The sequence below is a fragment of the Camellia sinensis genome, chromosome 12 (assembly GCF_055761805.1).
Source record: "Camellia sinensis isolate YWXY chromosome 12, ASM5576180v1, whole genome shotgun sequence".
Classification (NCBI taxonomy): domain Eukaryota; kingdom Viridiplantae; phylum Streptophyta; class Magnoliopsida; order Ericales; family Theaceae; genus Camellia; species Camellia sinensis.
In genome coordinates, this window is record NC_138972.1 from 69,452,941 (window position 1) to 69,467,714 (window position 14,774).

At 32.2% G+C, this 14,774-nt stretch overlaps 1 protein-coding gene across 1 annotated transcript; it reads right to left on the reverse strand.

The window, feature by feature from the left end:
* Positions 1-1,964: 1,964 nt before the first annotated feature.
* LOC114271859 (peroxidase 44) lies at positions 1,965-5,021 on the reverse strand. The gene is made up of 2 exons (XM_082898883.1): positions 4,720-5,021; positions 1,965-2,871 (listed from the first exon to the last, which is right to left on the reverse strand). The coding sequence occupies exons 1-2, from the start codon at positions 4,909-4,911 to the stop codon at positions 2,107-2,109; spliced, it is 957 nt and encodes a 318-aa protein (XP_082755009.1). The 5' UTR covers positions 4,912-5,021; the 3' UTR covers positions 1,965-2,106.
* Positions 5,022-14,774: the final 9,753 nt, after the last annotated feature.

Sequence of the window (14,774 nt, forward strand, 5' to 3'; positions counted from 1 at the left end):
GTGAAGGTTGAAGTCACAAACTGCGTTAAATGGCATGCTAATATTTCAGAATATTCTGTCAATGACTTTCTCTCCTCTTTGAAGGGGAGTGAAAAGCAGGAGGCTCACTTAGCTTAGCATTTCTCGTCTTTTACGGATGATTTTAGTCCTTGGAGCTGTGTTGTGATTCTTCTGGTGGATTTTTTTGGCATCAAGGAGTTGTATTTGCTTTGGCTTCTTCTATGTTAGTCCCATTGACTTTTACTTTTCTCGTCTTTTACTGTTTGTATTTTAATTTGTTGTTGGTTGCTCGCCAACAAATAGGTTATTTTCTTTCGTATTTGCTCATGATTTTGCTAAGGAAATATCATTTCGTCCCTAAATTATTACAGAAAATCAATTTGGTATCTAGATTTCGCATTATTTTAATTTGACCGCAATTTTTTTTTTTTAAATTTGATCAATATACCTCCCACCATTTGTTTCCGTCTAAAATCCAATGGAACTTGCTGATGTGGCACCGAACTTGATTTGAAATTTTATTTTACTCCCAAACAATACCTTAAAAATCAATTATGCCCCCAAATATAAAATAAAAAAAAAATTAAATTAAATTTTAAATAATATACATTGCAAAAAAATAATTAAAAAATACAAAGATTTTCATTTGGAATTATCTCTTTAAGTCTCAAATTATCTTGAGTCGATCTTGGAGGAACTAATTGAGCCGAAAATTTCTTGTGTGTATGCACATACAATTGTAACTAGTTTATTCTCCAAATTAATCATTGTTTAAAGAATACCCAACTAGACTAATACTCCATTTTTTCATTTTTGAGATGAAAAAAATTGTTTTATTCCAATTTTCTGAAAAATGAGTTCTTTATTTTTTTATTTTATTTTATTTTGTTTTTAGTGAATTTTTTAATATTTTAAGTAAATTTTTTATTTTCTAGATGCACCTAGCCTACATGTACCTAAAAAATAAAATATTTTAAAAAATCAATAAATACACAATAATACGAAAATATGCTAAATTTGTATATATATATATATATATATATATATGTATATTTTTGGTATTTAGTGAAATTTTTAAAGATTTTTTCACAAATATTACACTTTTTAATTGTATTTATATTAAGTGTATCTAAAAACTAAAAAAAAATTATTTAAAATACTAAAAACATTCAGTGAAAACAATAAAGTTTGGTTACACGTTAGTAAGTTTTGTATGATTATAAATGGAAACAAACAGCATGCAATAAATTGATCAAATTTAAAAATGTTTAGGGGTCAAATTAAAATAATACGAAGTTCGGATGCCAAATTGATTTTCGCATAATAATTTGGGGGATGAAATGATATTTCCTTTTGATTTTGCTAGAATTTCATGTCCCAAATTAGTTGGGATATGTTTCCCAAGTTATGATGTAGCTTCAACACCTCGATTTTTTGCATTGTTCTAATACTTTTGTACTTTCGCAAAATGCATCATTAAGATATTCTTTTAACAATGAACACAGAGGTTTAGTACCTTAATTTGGATTTTAGATACAATATTGGCAGATAATTTTTTTGTTTCCATCTTCAAACGCCTAAAAAAAAATATCATTTTTAATCCTTTACACTTAAATAACAAAAGAAAATTTGACTTATGCTGGATTTTATTTTCCCTTTATTTTTCTTTTCACATTGCAAATCCCATTCCAAATAGGAGTACCATGGTTGTATAGGGAGATTCACCCTCTCACTACTCACCTAGTAATTTTTTGATGGTCTTGGACTAATAGTTCAGATCATTTATGTTTTGATTTGACACTTGACTAGATGTTTCTCAAAAATAATATAAAAGTAATAAATTCAATTGTTTAAACTAATAAAACTCAAATTAAAACACCCATGTGTGAATCTGCATTCATTTCTCAACACATATTTTCACAAAACAAATAAAGCAAACCAATAGGCAAAGAACAAATTAATCCTTAGGAAAAGTTTACAATTCATTAATTCACTTGAATATAGAAACCTAAATGTTGATAATTTGAAAACTAAATCATTGATGTTTAGAACACAGAAATAAAAGAACTGTTACAAGACCCGAGGCATGGATTTCTTTTGCTTGACTCAATTGAAAACCCTACAGTTCTTTCTAATTTCCCCGTTATTTCCAACAAGAACTTCAATTCCCCCCATCTTTACAATCGCCTTGGCAAAACCTTGTTGGAATCCGATCGCATTGCTTGCAAAACCCGTCACAATAGGAGCACTAGCTTTATCCAACGCAAGTTCTTGATCAATTTGCATCACACCTCTCTTCAACTTAATTTGATGGTAGTATTCGTTATCGAATATAAAAGATGTGTTTTGGTCCAAAAATGTAGTCGGGTCTTGACTCAACGGCCTCGATTGGGTCCCACACAGCTTGAACAACTTAGAAACTAGGGTTGGGTCCATTGTCGGGTCAGGTTTCCCAGATCCCTGAAAGTTTGAAAGCCGATCTTGAAAAAAACCACAATGGGCAACGCCAACAGTGTGTGCACCCAAAAGAGTGACCATGTCATTAAGAGTGAGTTTTTTGGCTGTGAAGAATTGGAGTGCCTGTGAAACAGAAAGGGATGGGCCTGGCAAGTTCACGAGGTTCGGGTCAGAGACCAAACCGTCACGCCTGCCAGTTGGGACAGTGTAATTGGGCCCACCAGCTAAGGCCACCGAGTCTCGGGTTGCCAGGGTTATGATGTCGGCACAAGAGACTGTTCTGGGACAAATAGCCTCAAGGTTTGACTTGGCTTCGTCGATAAGATCAAATCCTCGAACAGATTGGTTTGGAAAGGCATCTTTTTCCGATTGCGTAGTCTGTGTTGAGTCTATAAGTATGGATGCATCACAACCCTATAAACAGTTTCACCAAACAAAAGAATTAGAGCTTGTAATCATGCATAAATGAGTAATTTTTTTAAGATGAAACAAAATGAAATTCTATGGTAAAATTACTTGACCTAACTGTGTTTGGCCAAACTTGATTCTAATAAAAAATGTTCTGGAGGGCATCGATAGAGTAGGGTTGAGTGTAAGAGTATAGGTAGGTTAAAATTGTCAAAATTAGTGTAAAGTTTGAAATTGTACAATTAAGATAATTGGGTTTAAAGTTAAGAACTCACACAAAAATCTGAAAAAAAAAAAAAAAAAAAAAACCCCTCACCTGTTGGATTCAAAGTTTGATATTGTTGAAAATACGAGTCATTTTGATGTTGTGTTTTTGGTCTTTTGATTTTTTGTTTATTTGTTTTCGTTTTTGTTTTTGTTTTTGTTTTTATTTTTTTTGAAGCAATAAAATCATAAAAAATGATACGCTTATAAGTAATTTATACAGAATTTATGACAAGTATAATGTGATAATAACATTCGTAAAATAAAACAACCACAAAGAGCCAAACAGAGCCGCCAAACCCACCCTAACCGCCAAGTACTACAGAGCATCTTCCTACTGCCATATATTCAAGCAGTGAGAAGATCAAGACAGCACCAGCACACCTAACCACATTTGGTCTGAGGCAAATTAAAGTCAAAGTCCTGCACTGACAAACCACATTTGGTGGTGATACTTAGATTTTTTTGGTTATTTAGTTAAAATATGAGTTAAAAAAATTAGTATGTTTAAAATAATTTTTTAATTTTTTATGAAAAAATGTGTAAAAAGTAAAAAGAAAATAGAATTTTTAAATTTTTAATATGAATTATTAATTTTTTGACTTTTTTAATAACTTTTTAACTAAACGGAACGCTTCTCAAACGAAGCCTTAATCCATAATGCAATCCCAACTTTTACCTCATCGCTAAGCACTTCCAGCTATATCTCTAATTTTTCAAACCTATATCTCTAATTTTTAATCTTTTCAAACACATTCATTTCTATGGACCATAGCAAAGCCATCGGAATAGCTTTCCAAACTGATCACTCAAACTTCATAAATTTAAACCCAGCCCACCACCAGTTAATAAGCCCCTCAACTGACCCGCACCACCCACTCAAACTTCTTTAATTAGGAGTTGTTTGGGTTGACTTAAATAAGTGCATTTTTTATCTTTTTACGACAAGATGTGCAGAAAAGTAGAGAGGTGATGTGATGAAAAAAATATAAAAAAATAAAAAGATAAATTATTTTGTGTATACCAAACTTGGCCTTAATATCAACTGCTATATTTTGGGTTCTAGTACTCCTGATATCAATCCACGCCGGTTCACCAATAAGAATGGAAATCAATGTGTATTGACACGGCGGCCACTATATGCATAACTGATTTACCACAGCTGATAATTTTGGGTAAATTACAAATATTCTCTAAGATTTGCTTAAAATACGAATTATTCTCTGTAGTTTGAAAAATTACAAATATCTCCCTATCAAAATTTTTTATTTAACAAAATTAATTAAAAAAGTGAAATTTCTAAATATTCACCTATACAATAATAAAATTATTTGAATTATTAATTAAAATAAAATTTCAACATTATTAAAAACTGTTAATTAACTTGATGATTTATTAATAAAATGACTTATTTGTTATGAAATTAAAAATCTTAGGATGCATAATATAATTTATAGAACTACAGGGAATAATTTACAATTTAAGTAAATCTGAAAGAGTGTGTTTTTAATTTACCCTTGGACAGATATCAATTTTAACTCTCGATAATGCCATTTGAAACTTTGCATGTAGTAGTATAAAAATCTTTACCTTAACAAAGCAGTCATGGAAGTGCATGCGAAGCAAGGCCGGGGTTATGGAGCGGTCAGTGCTGAACTGCTTCTGCACTGCTTGTCGAACAATTTGTTCAGCACGCGGGCAGGTAGAGCTGTAGAAGCCAACTCGAAGTTGGGCTGTGACAATGGGAACAAGAAGGCAAAGAAATATAAATGAGATCTTCATAGTATTTTTTGAGAAAATGAGCCAATCTATGATTTGAATGATATGAACTTGAGGATATATGTAGGGGGAGAGATGTTTGTTTGAATGGAAACAACGGTTGAGAGTGATATATATACAGAGGGGGAGAGAGAGAGAGAGGTATGTTGAGAGAAGCAGCTGGCAAGTTGGCAACGTGCATGGTCAAAGTTTTTACCATTGAGAACATGGATTTTGAACAATATCTTGGATGCTTCCTCTTTCTCTATTTTCTGATCATATGTATGAGTTAAAATATTGAAAGAAAGGGTCATCCCGTGATCAATTTTTTATTTTTGTCGGCTGTTACATTCTTATCCATTTTAATACATTTTCATGGAGAAAGTATCAGAGACTTACTCTAGGCATATGTTTGAACGTGCAACATGATTAATTTAATTTATTTTTTTAAAAGTAATTGGGAGATTAATGGTCAATTTAAAATAATTGATTTTTTTTAAATGAACTAATTTGTACTTAATATCAATTTCTTAATTGATGTTATCAATTAAATTAACAAAGCGTGAAAAATTGATGAACAAAAAATGATAAAATTGAAACTTCATGACTAAATTGATGCAACAGGCAAACTACAAATATAATTTATAATTTGTTCATTTTTATATCAAATTCACTTACTGTCCGAGGCAATGTGGCATCTTTTTAATATCATAAAACTAGGAAATCTCCCAATTTATCCGAAAATTTACCAACTGACTACATGACAACCCACCTCAGAGTGGAGGCTTTTAAGAAAAAAAATTATATACAGAGACAAGTAGATAAAATAGGTATGCATTTCTTTTTTCTTTTTCATTTTTTTTTTTTTTTTTTTGAGAATGTCTTAGTATGTAGCACCATGATACACATACCTAAAAATTAAAATAAAATAAATACGTGCTCCAAATATATATATAATTTTATTTGGTTGAGTTTTTAGAATTTGTGTTTTAATTTTTTTTTTCAAAAGTTACAAACTAGTTTGACAAAAATAAATACTAAAAAACTCATTTTTAAAATTTTTTAAATTATTATTTACCGAAAAAGGGAAAATCATATAAAAAAAAGTTTTTTTTAATTTTTTTTTTTTTGTTTTTTTACCAAACTATTCTGAAATTATATATAAATATATATATATTTGAAAACTCAAACAAACAAATTGAATCAGAAATATTGATACATGTTAATTGATTTTTTAATCAAAAGAAAAGAGAAAAAAGAGTGTTGATATTTAAAGATGAATTATGTGAGGCTTAACTTAATTAATTGGTAATTACATATTTATGAGAGGCGCATTTTCTTTTTTCTTTTTTTAACATGAGTTTTATTAATAATCACTTATTTAGATTCATATAAATTTGTTCTCTTTTTATATGAATAATATAGATTGATAACTTAATTAACTGAATTATGTTAAGGTAAGGTTATTGTGTGTATATATATATATATATATTTTCCTTTTAAATAAAAACAACCTCCATATTAAGGTGGGCTGTCATATGGATAGTTGGCAAATTTTTGGATAAATAAAGAGGCTCCCTAGACTTATTGCTTATATATTTGATGATATCAGCTTCACGATGGTCCAATGACCAAAGAGATGTGTCTTTTAATTTGCAAAACAAGCCCAGAAGGATTTTCATCAGTGGGTGTCTTCCTTTCTGGCCTTCCCATGGAGAAGTTAGACATCTTGCTTGAGGATATATATGATATGGTAATAGTGTGTAGAATGTGTTGTACATGGGTAGGATTTGTTACCTCAATGGGTTCGTGACGCCCTTCTTAGAGTGCGTCGTGTGACATATTTGCTTTGGGGACCGTGTTTTGACATTCTGACAGGGTCACGTGATAGGTGAAGGTCTATAATTTTAGTGTTAACTGACCATCGCGTTTAGTGATACTATGGTTAAATGGGGAATCGACCTTACAATTGGGGTCGGCCACCTTGGTCCTCAAGTTAGATGACGGACTGAGCTAGCTTGTGGTATTGAGCTTAGGCTTGACTCTGAGGAGGGCCAGGTTAGGGTCTCAAAAGGGCAATGATAATGAAATGAAGCCCCTGGCTTCTTGGTTACATGCATTTATAACTACTTTTGAAATTTATTTTTATTAGAGTATTAAATTAAATATATAAATATCATTCAATTTATAAAGAAAGGAAAAAAAGTGACATGTACCACTTGTATGAATGGAATCAACTGGATAAAATTAATATTATTAATTAACATGGGCTACGATGGGAAATCATTTCATTATACATTGTGAAATAATATTGAAATATATATTAAAAAAAAATTATTAGCTATTGAAATAGGTAGTCACTACAACAAAAAGCACTTTTGGCGACTAAAAATACATTTTTCATCGCTGAAAGTAGTACAATTGGCGACTAAAATGGAATTAGTCGCCAAAATTGATAACTTTTGCCGACTAAAAGAGTTTAGTCGCCAAATATGAGGGCATTTGCGACTAAAAGGCAGTTTAGTCGCCAAATGTAGGGGTTTTAGTGACTAAAGGTTGTTTAGTAGCCAAAAGTCACGGTTTTTGGCGACTAAAAATGATTTAGTAGCCAAAAGTAGTGGTTTTGGCGACTAAATACAGTTTAGTCGCTGAAAGTGAAGCTTTTTGGCTACAAAAAAAAAAATTAGTAGCTAAAAACAGTCCATTGCCGACTAAAATTCGGTTTAGTAGCCAAAAGGGGACGTTTTTGGCGACTAAAAATAGGTTTAGTCGCCAAAACTACTTATTTCTAGGCGGAACTTAAGTTTTTAGCGATTAAATAATAATTAGTAGCGAAAAATGATAGAATTAGCGACTAAAAATTTAATTTAGTCGCCAAAAGTGGCCTAAATTTTTTTAAGTAAATAATTTACTTTTTACATAAATTATATTGAATTAAAAAAATTATATTTATATATATTATTTTGTATTAATACCGGTTAATATACTATATAAATAATATATATTGCATATATATTCATGTGATGTTGTAGTGGCATAGTGAAGGGAGTGTGTTGCAAAAAGGTTCAGAATGTGGGACGGTTGGGGTTCGAAACTCAGAAAAAGCAAAAAAAAGTGGGTTTTTTTTTTTCGACGGAAACACCTTTGGCGACTAAAATGGTTAGTCGCCAAAAGTCTTTATTTTGGCGACTAAACAGTGTAGTCGGCGATTGAGTGAGTAATGGCGACTAAATTATTAGTCGGTAAATGTATGATTTTCAAAAGTGTAAAACACTATTGGCGACTAAAATTTTGGTCGCTAAAGACTTTTATTTTGGCAACTAAAAAAGTTTTAGTCGCTAATACCTCCGCCAACCACATATACGCGACAAATGTGGCGACTAAAAAATTTTGTCGGGGAAAGTAAAATTTGGACTTTCGGCGACTAAAAACGGACTTTTGGCGACTAAAAATTTAGTCGCCAAAAGTGATATTTTTTGTAGTGAGTTACTAAAGTGTTTTTTTATTTATTTATTATATATATATATATATATAAATTAGGAATAATATCATATGTATGTTATTTATAAATACTAATAAAATATAAGAGATAATATGTAATTTTTCAAAATTTAGGAGTGGGGCTGGGCCCATTTGCGATCCCTCCGTACTTCTGCCCTTGGTTTGTGGTGCAACAATGATAGAGACTACTAATTTTAGAGCTTTAAAAAGACAACTAATGACATGGCACTCAATAAAAAAATAAAAAAATATAACATCAAGACCAAAACATCAAATTATTCCTGGTGAGGCCCACTGCCACATCATTAGTGATAGCACTAATTAGTGCTCTCACTCATTTTCCGTTTGTGGTGGGTTAGGATTTACGCTTTGATAGGAAGACACTAGAGAGAAAATGAAGGATAATTTAATAATTTTATATTTTTCTCATCATTTTATAACTAATTGGCATTTTTCATGTCTATTGTAATTATTTTAGATTCTCCACATTTTGTAATTCTTTTTGGTTAATTCATTTATTTCAGGTGAAATTATAAATCAGTGATAATTTTTTAAAATAATTACAAATTTATAATGCTAACTATTAATAAAAAATAAATTTTTAAACTTACTGAATTAATATTTATTATTCTTCCCCTTTTTCAAATAAAAGTCTACATACATAGCCTGGAAAAGAGAAGCATATTTTATACAACTTATAACTGTGATCTATTAGAATGACTTACATATATACACAACATGAGGACAAGGAAAATAAAAGGTGAATCCATTTGAAGGACATTTTAGAGAGTAGAATAGCCAAGATTGCAAGGTGGGAAGTCAAAAATGGATGACACACATATATATAGTTTAGTTATAGTCAGAATGAGAGAGAAACCTTACACTTTTATTAAAACCGTAATTTATGCACATGTAATTGATGTGATGTGAGAGCGTCGGTGTGAACCGTGGATGTTTCTCTCTTTTCTCTCTCTACTTTCTCATAATAATTTATAGTACAAGAGGCGAGGGGTGCCCCACTGGAAACAAGCTTGCAAGTTAAAAACAAGGACTAGAATAAGGAAAGCTTGAAAGTCACACATGTCCACATTTTTCACTCAATTTCGGGATAAAAATACAGGGATATAACGAGGCATTTCATGCGACTGTTAAAATGAATTATAATTTTAATTAAAAGTTGTTAATTTGTGTGGTATCTACAGGATTATATAGTTAACTTGCTAAATAGTGTTGATAAATAAATTGTGAAATAACTTTTTGATGTGTAAATATCCTTTTTACCGCTGTTAATTATAAATTGAATTAACCTTTATTAGTTATAAATTGAATTAAATTTTATTTTTTGTTATTCATTACAAATCCACATTTTCCATTTAAAAAAAATAAAAATCCATAATTCATTTGGGTCTTTTTATGTTTTCAAAAAATAAAATCTAAGGGTATATGGGGTGTACTAAAATAGTACATTTTTTATCTTTGTATCTTTTTTGAGTCACATCACTTCTCTATTTTTTACATATCTTTTCATAAAAAATTAAAAAATACACTTATTTAGATCATCCCAAACAAGATGATAATCAGAAGTAAGATGTGAGCAACTTCGCAACATCAGCTTTTTTGAGTTAAAATAAGTTGTTAGAATTAGAAATTGTTTGTAATAAATTTAACCAAACAGTCCAAAATAGTTTTTTCAAAACTAGAATCTATAAGTTGGCTAAAATAAGTTACACCAAACACTCCATATGTGGTGCGCACCCCTATCGATTTGATCTGGATTTGGAGTGGTGGCTGCGCATATTACACAATAGTTATTGTTGCACGGCCCATTGAGCCCATTTCAGGGTCAATTTTGATGATTTAAATTGTTTACTTTTTAAAGTATAACTAGTAGAACAGAGCTGGAGCAAGATTGATCGTTTTCTGGTTAACCCTGAGTGGTTAGAATGGTTAAGATACAAGGTTTGGTGATTACCTAGACTCTTTTCTAACCATTGCCCCATTTTGCGAATGGAAGATGTTAGGAATTGGGGCCCAAAGCCTTTCAAGTTCATCAATGCTTGGGTTTTACACCCTAATTTTCTTACTGAAGCAAAAAGAGCTTGCGAATCATCATATGTACATGGTTGGGCTAGTCATGTAATTATGGAGAAACTAAGAGCTTTAAACGTTGCTCTGAAAAAATGGAATGTGGAAGTGTTTGGTGATGTAGAATCAAAACTGACAGAAGTTGAAAGTGCTCTTCATTCTTTGGATTTACAATTTGAGTTGACGGGATTGACTGAGATGGAAGAGAGTAGTAGAAATGAGGTACTGGGTTTGATCTAGAAGCTTAGGAAAAGAAAAGAGTGGATGTGGGTGCAAAAATCTAGGATGGACTGAGCTTTGAAAAGGGATAGATATACGAGATTTTTCCATCTTATGGCCACCAAAAAACATAATAGAAACTTGATTGCATCTCTTATGGTTAATAGGGTTAAGGTGGATGAACCAAGTGAGGTAAAACAAGCAGCGTGCTCTCACTTCCAGAATTTATTTTCCGAACATTGGAGGTTGAGGCCAAGAATTGGAGGAGATTTTAAGAAGATTGGTGCTAACCAAGCAACTACTATTCTAGAGAGAGAATTCACTAAGGAAGAAGTATGGGCTGCTATAAAAGACTGTGATGGAAACAAAGCCCCAGGTTTAATATGATGTTCTTTCAAAAAGGGTGGAAATTCTTAAAAGGCAACATTATGAAGTTCATGAATGAGTTTTATAGCAATAGTAAATTAGGCTATGGGGTAAACTGCTCTTTTGTTTCTTTTATCCCCAAAAAAGAGAATCCAAGCTCTCTTCTTGAGTACAGACCTATTAGCTTGATAAATTCTCCATATAATGTGTTGTCTACAGTTTTTGGTTAATAGAATTAGGCTAGGCCGACCTAGTGTCGTTGATAAGGCGTAGTCTGCTTTTGTAAGGGGGAGAAACATTATGGATGGTGTGCTTATAGCTAATAAGGTGGTGGATTGGTGAAAAAAATCAAAGAAGAATGGCCTTATTCTCAAATTGGACTTTCAAAAAGCATATGACACTGTTAATTGGAATTGTTTGCTGCAAATGTTGTCTAGTTTTAGTTTTGGTTTTGGTTTAAGATGGATTCGATAGATGAAGGAGTGTGTGGAATCTGCTAGAATCTCCATCTTGGTAAATGGCTCCCCTTCTGCTAAATGTTGTCCACAAAAAGGGTTAAGACAAGGTGATCCTCTTTTCCCGTTCTTATTTAATGTTGTTGCTGAAGGTCTGAATATATTGCTATCAAAGAGCCAAGGAGTTGAGGCTTATAAAAGGAGTGGTAGTGGGTAATAGAGAAGTCAATGTATCCCATCTTCAGTTCGCTAATGACACTGTTATATTCTATGAGGCTGAGTGGGCAGAAATCATGGCAGTCAAACGAATTTTACGATGCTTTGAAGTGGTCTCAAAGTTGAAGATAAACTTTCATAAAAGTGTGATATGAGGGGTGGGAGTTGATGATGGGTTGGTTGAGGAGTTAGCAGCCACACTTAACTGTTTGAGCCACAAGTTACCATTAAAGTATCTTGGGATGCCACTTGGAGCCAACCTAGGTAGGAAACAAACATGGCAGCCAGTGGTAGATAGGTTCAAAAAGAAATTATCTGGGTGGAAAAGAAGGCTGTTATCCTATGTTGGTAGGGTCACTCTCATCAAATCTGTTTTGTCTTCCTTGCATGTTTATTATATGTCTTTGTTTAAGATACCTGAGTGTATTGCTAAACAACTTGACAAGATTCAAGCAAGGTTTTTGTGGAGTGGGGACGAATCTAAAAGGAAAATCTATTTGGTAAAATGAAAAGAGGTGCAACTGACTAAGAAACAAAGAGATCTTGGAATTAGAGATGCCAGATTGATGAATGAATGTTTGCTTCTTAAGTGGTGCTGGAGACATGCCTTCGAAGATGAGGCTCTGTGGAAATCTGTGATTTATGCCAAATGTGGGGTATCATGGGGTCAATGGTTTCCTCCAGTGCATGATTTGGCTTCAATTTTTTCTATTTGGCGAGAGGTCCTTGCTATGTCATATTTAAAACCTTCATTGTACAACTTCTTTCTAGAAAATGTGGCGATTAGGATTGGTGATGGGAATTGGGTGAACTTCTAGGTTGATATTTGTCTGGGAACATCAAGCCTTAAATCTCAATTTCCAAGGTTGTATCAGTTGAATTTAGATAAGAGATCACTTTAAGGCAGATGTCTCGCAGAGTTAGTAGTAATTCTTGGTGTTTTAATTTTAGAAGGCTTCTCTTTGAATGGGAAAAGATAAGGTGATAAGGTTGCGAAATCTGTTGGGAGTAGGACCCTGTTTTGATGTTAATCAAAGAGATTCAATTAGGTGGAAGGCTGAACAGTCAAGGATCTTTAAAGTTGGCTCTGTGTATAATTGGTGCCAGCACAGCGTTTGGTCTATTAGAAATGGTTTGGAAATTCTGGGTAAAAACAAAATTTTTCTAACTTTGGTCTATTATTTAGGTAGGACCTGTACGCCAAAGTTGGCGGGTCTAAGTGGTAACGCGTTCTATGTTGTGTTGTGATTCACGTGGTATATTTGGTTGCTAAAAACCATTATCGAGTGAATGAGAAATTGAAGCCAAAGTGTGCTCCATGGAAATGGAGTTTTGGTGGAAAATCCTTAAAGGTTTGAAAAATGGCTTGTCTCACATTGATTTTGTGGGAAGTTTTGAGTGGGTTTATAAGGTATGGGATTAGAACTTGGGGTGTGCCCCAAGGGGTACCCAAGTTTTGTAGAGAGGGAGGTTATGGGCAAAATGAGCTAGACCTATTGGGCCCAAAAATCACCACACACGCACGTGCCGCCGCCGCCGTCCGTTCAGGTGGCTGGTCTGGGCTTGGGTGTGCATGCGTGGTGTGCGGTTGTATTGGACTTGTTCAGCCCAATACTAATATTTTTTGGTCAAAAACATTTGGATTTAATTTTATTTTTTGAAATAAAATATGTCTAACTGTCCAAAATTCAAATTAATTTCGAAAATATTCTGTTCCGGTTTTTCCCTACACCCAAACAGGTCCCTACAATTTCTTATATGTTCAAATTTGAACCCAACAGATTTGTATTTGTTTATTCAAATTGAACAGGTATCATACTTGTTCAAACAGGTTTTGCACATGTTTAATTCAAACCCAACAGCCATAAATTTTCCTATAAATAGACAAGTCTCTCATTTGTTTCTTTACTCTAATTTTCATTCATCTTTGTTGCAGTTCGTCTCTGCATTTTGCTGCATTAATTCTATTATTTTTTCTGTGAGAAAGAGTGTATACACTAAGTGTGTTCGTTGTACGAAAAATTTGTAGTGCTGCTATTTTTCATTGATTGATCATTTTATCCTGGGAGATAGACGTCCATATTCTGAAAGCACCGTGGAGAAGACGAATCTATTTTAAGGACACAGTGTCGAACACTGGACTTGATCAGAATATTATTCAAGAAATTAATCAAGTAAGGTGGTTATTTATTTTTTGTTTTATTTATTTATTTAAATCAGATTTTGATTTTGTTTTTGTAACAAAATAAAAATCTGTTTTTATTTATTTTATTTTATTTTTTTGGTTTAATTTTTGTAATCAAACAAATTCTCTCCTTTCATTTATTTCTTATATATTCTGTTTGTTGTTAAGTACACAACAAAATTTATTTTTCAAATACAGTGAAGATTGTCCAACAATCTTAAGACAGAATAATTTTTTGTATCTTTATTGTATTTAATTTTCTGTGTTTTCACAAAGTGATATTCTGGTTAGAAAATACAAATAGTATTTATAAACTATTTGACAGATAGTAGTAATATACTATCTATTTTCCTTGACAATTAGTAGTAATATACTGGTGTCATTAACAATTGCAGAATATTATTTGGTGTTACAGAAAATTATTGTGGTATTTTATTTTTCTGGTTTTAGTAACAAGGAAAATAAAATTATATTGTTTTATAATTTATTTTCTGATTTTAGTAACTAGAAAATTAATTTGTGGTTTGTTTTTCTGATTTTTGTAATCAAATATTATGGCTACTACAACTGAATTTGCAACTATAAGCGGTACTCCAATTGTTACGCCAACTCCGATCCCTATCCAGAACCATGTTCAAGTACCAATAAATCATGGAGAAAAATCAGAAAAATTTAACGGTACTGAGTTTAAGAAATAACAGCAGAAGATGTTGTTCTATCTTACAACTCTAAATTTGGCCCAGTTTCTCCATGAAAAGGCTCCAGCACTTAAAGAGGGTGAAAGTGATCGACAAGTTGTTGTAGCTGTAGATGCTTGGAAACATTCAGATTTCCTGAGCAGAAACTACATCTTTAATGGC

Coding starts and splice junctions, on each gene's coding strand:
- LOC114271859 (XM_082898883.1), bottom strand. CDS start 4,911: ATGAAGATCTCATTTATATTTCTTTGCCTTCTTGTTCCCATTGTCACA. Junction 2,872..4,719: donor TCCATGACTGCTTTGTTAAG/GTAAAGATTTTT, acceptor AACTGTTTATAG/GGTTGTGATGCATCCATACT.